The sequence below is a fragment of the Triticum aestivum genome, chromosome 1D (genome assembly GCF_018294505.1).
Source record: "Triticum aestivum cultivar Chinese Spring chromosome 1D, IWGSC CS RefSeq v2.1, whole genome shotgun sequence".
Lineage (NCBI taxonomy): Eukaryota > Viridiplantae > Streptophyta > Magnoliopsida > Poales > Poaceae > Triticum > Triticum aestivum.
In genome coordinates, this window is record NC_057796.1 from 200,839,448 (window position 1) to 200,844,302 (window position 4,855).

At 46.2% G+C, this 4,855-nt stretch overlaps 1 protein-coding gene across 2 annotated transcripts in view; it reads left to right on the forward strand.

Annotated features, from left to right (window-relative positions):
• Positions 1-1,801, forward strand: part of LOC123180962 (3-ketoacyl-CoA thiolase 2, peroxisomal) — a 4,035-nt gene extending 2,234 nt beyond the window's left edge. For both annotated transcript variants that reach the window (XM_044593162.1, XM_044593161.1), the window contains exons 8-14: positions 60-137; positions 252-384; positions 467-563; positions 801-924; positions 998-1,106; positions 1,275-1,358; positions 1,439-1,801. In XM_044593162.1, coding sequence (XP_044449097.1) covers positions 60-137; positions 252-384; positions 467-563; positions 801-924; positions 998-1,106; positions 1,275-1,358; positions 1,439-1,548 — 735 coding nt within the window. In that variant the 3' untranslated portion in view covers positions 1,549-1,801. The remainder of the gene's footprint in view (positions 1-59; positions 138-251; positions 385-466; positions 564-800; positions 925-997; positions 1,107-1,274; positions 1,359-1,438) is intronic.
• Positions 1,802-4,855: the final 3,054 nt, after the last annotated feature.

A 4,855-nucleotide genomic window follows, 5' to 3' on the forward strand; every position in this document is an offset into this window, starting at 1 on the left:
AGTGTCTACTGGTCTGCCTCACAATAGTCTCACAGCTCTCATTCTTTTAAACTGTTCAGGTTGAGTCTCACAGGAAGGCAGCGGCGGCAGTTGCTGCTGGTAAATTTAAAGAAGAAATTGTTCCAGTTCATACAAAGGTAATGTAGTGCCTTAGTTTTCTCTTCCCAAATAACTGTGTCTACTTTTGAGGAATTTTTACTCAAAAGTTAGAATTGTTTGATCTGCCCTGACACTTATGTTGTCTTGCAAAGATCATGGATCCAAAAACTGGTGAAGAAAAGGAGATTGTGGTCTCAGCAGATGATGGAATCCGGTCGAATACCACACTGGCAGTCCTGTCAAAACTTAAACCAGCATTTTCCAAGGACGGGACAACTACTGCTGGTAACCAATAGGAAAATCTAACTGAATGCAGATTTCTTTTAGCAGTATCACTCTTAAAAGATTGGTGTCCTTTTAATCGTAGGAAATGCTAGCCAAGTAAGTGATGGAGCTGGAGCTGTCCTACTAATGAGGCGAGATGTTGCTACACAGAAGGGTCTTCCAATTCTTGGAATCTACAGGTATCAGTACTTTGTCTATATGTTTTGCAACATAGTACATAGGTAGAATCATGCTCATATTCTGTAGAAAAATTTCCTTCAGTTATTGGCAACATATTAACACTTCGGTTTACGCCTTTACTACCAACATTATGGCTCAACGCTTTTTGGGCATTGAAACAGAGAGAATTATGATACTTTTAATCATTACAGTATTCTGTTTTTCACTCAACATGAGAGCCGAATTTGCAAATGTAGGAGCTTTGCTGCAGTTGGAGTTGATCCAGCTGTGATGGGTGTTGGTCCTGCTGTTGCTATCCCAGCAGCAGTGAAGGCCGCGGGCCTTCAAATTAATGATATTGACCTTTTCGAGATTAATGAGGTATACTTCCATCTACTTCTTCCATTCGATACTACTATATCCACCGATGATACTCATTTGCTCCTGTACATAGGCTTTTGCATCTCAGTATGTGTACTGCTCAAAAAAGTTGGATCTCGATCCCGCAAAAGTCAATGTTAATGGAGGTGCAATTGCTCTTGGACATCCATTGGGTGCCACAGGTATCTGTTTTTAATCAGTACTGTGTGCACCTGGCGCTCATCACTTGCTTGATCCTTGGACTGTTTGACACTGCTTTACCCCAAACAGACAGTCTCGTGTGCTGCAGCCACTTGCATGCTGTATATATACTCAGTGGCGATAACGTTTCCATGTTTTCATCTTGGCAGGTGCGCGCTGTGTCAGCACTCTTCTCAACGAGATGAAGCGCCGAGGCAAGGACTGCCGGTTTGGAGTGATTTCTATGTGCATAGGTACATGATTTAGTTGCATGGAAAGAACAGTCGTTGATTCGATAGTAGAACTGCAAATGACAGAAATTATTGATGAACAGGTTCCGGGATGGGTGCGGCCGCCGTTTTCGAGCGTGGAGATGCGGTGGATGAGCTGACGAATGCCCGAGGGGGGCCCTCGCTTAACTGGCTCTCCAAAGACACCGTGTAACTATTTCTCATGCAAATTGTGTAGCTGCCACCATTGTTCTCAATTATCAAAGCGTGCTGGGGTTAGGGAATAATTTGATCCTGTATTTGTAATTCTTCTTGGGATATGACACCGTGTAACTATTTCTCATGCAAATTGTGTAGCTACCACCATTGTTCTCAATTATCAAAGCGTGCTGGGGCTAGGGAATAATTTGATCCTGTATTTGTAATTCTTCTTGGGATATGAAAAATCTTATCAACGTTTGAGCTTATTTGTTTCACCGTTTTGTGTCTCTGTTCCTAAAACCGATAAATAAATTCTGATAGACTCTAGTCTTAACGCTACAAATCATATTCGCATTTTATTTGTATATGTGGTACGTTAGTTCTTGTTTGGAACAGAGAATAAAAAGTATAGGAATTTGGGAGGATTGACACCTAGTAAACTGCGCAAATATGTGCGACACATACATCTTTTTATATGAAGGCAAAAAGATTTGCTTCATTGATTAATTGAAAAGAAGAGAGTTGTCCAGATAATTTACAGAAAATTGGGCGAAAACTGATATAAACACTCCATACGGACTACTGGCCCCGTTCGAATCCTCTCCAACTCCTCCAAATAGCCAGCTTCCGCTTCTCCTGCCAAATCCTGCTTCTCGTAGAAAAACTGGCTTCAAAGAAAACGTTCGGGAGGTCAGCTCCACTTCCAGTTAGTTTAGTTGGTCTGGTAGCCCAATAAACTTGCTTCAGGCCCATTTGAAGGAAAGGCAGGCCACGTTTCGATCAGAATAGCAAAGTATCGGGGAGAAAGACATGACGAGCGAACCGGTACCCTGCCCCCCGGTCACTTGGCGGTGGCATATCCAGTAATTATCTCCAACTCCTCCTCCTTCGATTTTTGGGAGCGGGGTTGCCCCAGCTTCTCATTTTTGCACTGCGAAGGGACATCGCTCCGCGAAGCTGGCTTCTTGAAGCTGTGGCGTTCGGGCCGTCTCCAGCGCGGAGCCGCAGAAGCTGGGAGCAGGACAAGATCCGAACGGGGCTCCACGACAAGCAGAAAACACCATAATCGCACAAGCGACTCTCCGACGCACAACAACCACAACCATCGACCCTTGTACAACATAACAGAACTCCTGACGTGAACATCGCCAATGACAAAAATTGGGCACCCTCCATCATGAAATCGCAAGCACATTCCGGATGGCTCCACCCTTCTTGCTTTTCTTCCTATTTGATTTCTCCGTGCTTGGTTTTTCCTTCACGAGGCAGCCACTTGCCTTGCCAAATCCAGTCTGACCAGCCGCCCATTTGTTAAAATAAAATAAAATCGCAAGACTTGATTTTTTTGTGTAGTTGTCGCCAACCAAAAGGCTCATAGGAGCAAAGCACCAACACACCGGCCGCGTTGGCATCCTCAAGCCGAGGTATCATCGACATGACATCCTCTGACCATAGGAACTACCATCAAGATGGGCTCATACGCCTCTAGTTGCTCACATGACCCACACGAGGTCATCGAGGAGTTTCATTAAAAAAAGGTCATCAAGGAGTCCGCCTCCGAATGCTCCACGGACAAAAGTGAAGTAGGGCCCAGAAATAGTTCCCGAAACTCATGCATGATCCGCAGCACCGGAGCCACGAGCACAACAATGGATTCGCCATCAATGGTAGGCAACACAGGGTACAAAGGCATACAGAGACGATGAATTGTTCCACTAGGGGAGAAACATCCATGTAGCTCTCGCCCCTTTCGCCAGTAGTCAGCACATGTATGTATAGACAAGCACACAAGTCTACAAGCGTGTTTCTTGGTCACATATATGGGGACATCAACGGTCCTGACCCCCGCGTCGCCCATCTCCCTCCTCTAGCGACTCAAGCGAAAACTGTTGGGAAATTAGGCAATTTCGTGATTAATTCTAGTAAATATAGCATGAATAAAACAATTATTAGCATGCATAGCTCTGGCATACTAGATGAACATAATGTCATGAACAAAAATTCTGCACATGCAATAAGACCATAATAAAAGATTGGATCAGATCACAACACTGATCGATTGCAGGTGAAGTAGTGGTGGCTACAGAGGTGATGTTGTTGATGGCGATGTTGGTGACGTGAAGCTAATGACAATGGAGAGGACGATGTGTGCCGCCGCGTGACTAGGATGGAAGACGACCCGTGGTCGTGAATGTGAGCAGTCGCGCCTAGCACTTCCCAGAACTCTAATTCACCCTCTCCTAGTGCAAATCACAAGGACAAGAGGTTCCAGAGACCTGCTCTCCTTGCTCGCCGACGCACGCTGGTGTTCGGGATGGAGTAGGCTACGATAAGAGCGCAAAAAGCGAGAGGAGGAAAAACTCTTAGCTCATTTTGTTGTATCTTTGGTTGCGTCCATCATATATGTATAGGAGAGCCCAAGTGGTCTCGTACCAAGATCACGATCAAAATCAACTAGGTTTCCAACTTGTAAACTTATCTGTTAGGGAAATAATAAACTTGTCAACTAGGAAAAAAGGCAAAAGGAAGTTGTTCTCCTGCAACACCACGAATCAAATTTCGACGGACCATTCACATGCCTGTCACCGTCATTGTAACACCCCGCATGTAACTTTCCATATTTGTAACTCCGACTCTTGCCATTTTCGGCTATGTGTCATGATATTCTCTCCGTGGTCGGGTTTTGTCTTTAGTTTTGTATTTTTTTCATGTCATGCATTTCATATCATGTCATCATGCGCATTGCATTTGCATACGTGTTCGTCTCATGCATCCGAGCATTTTTCCCGTTGTCCGTTTTGCAATCCGGCGCTCCCATCTCCTCCGGTGCACCCCTCTTGTTTCCTTTCGTGAGCGGGTGTCAAACTTTCTCGGAATGGACCGAGGCTTGTCAAGTGGCCTTGCTATACCACCGGGAGACCACCGGTCAAGTTTCGTTCCATTTGGAGGTCGTTTGGTATTCCAACGGTTAACCGGGCATCCGCAAAGTCCATTTGAGTGTGCAGCAAAACCCCCCCTAAAAACCAGTCCAAAACCCACCAAACTCTCTTCCATACTCTAGGTCATTCGATCACGATCGTGTGGGCGAAAACCGCACCTCATTTGGACTCTCCTAACTCCCTCTACCTATATATACACCTCCCCTCCCGAAATAATTCGCAGTCCAACCCTAAAAATCGCCCTCCGGCGACGCCGGACGTGTCCGTACGCCGCCGGACACATCCCGCCGCCGCGCCCAGCCAGCCCGGGAGCGCCACGTGGCACCCAGCCACCTCCCTCCGCCGCCGGCCCGTTCGGCCCACGCGGGGCCCGCCCGAGCC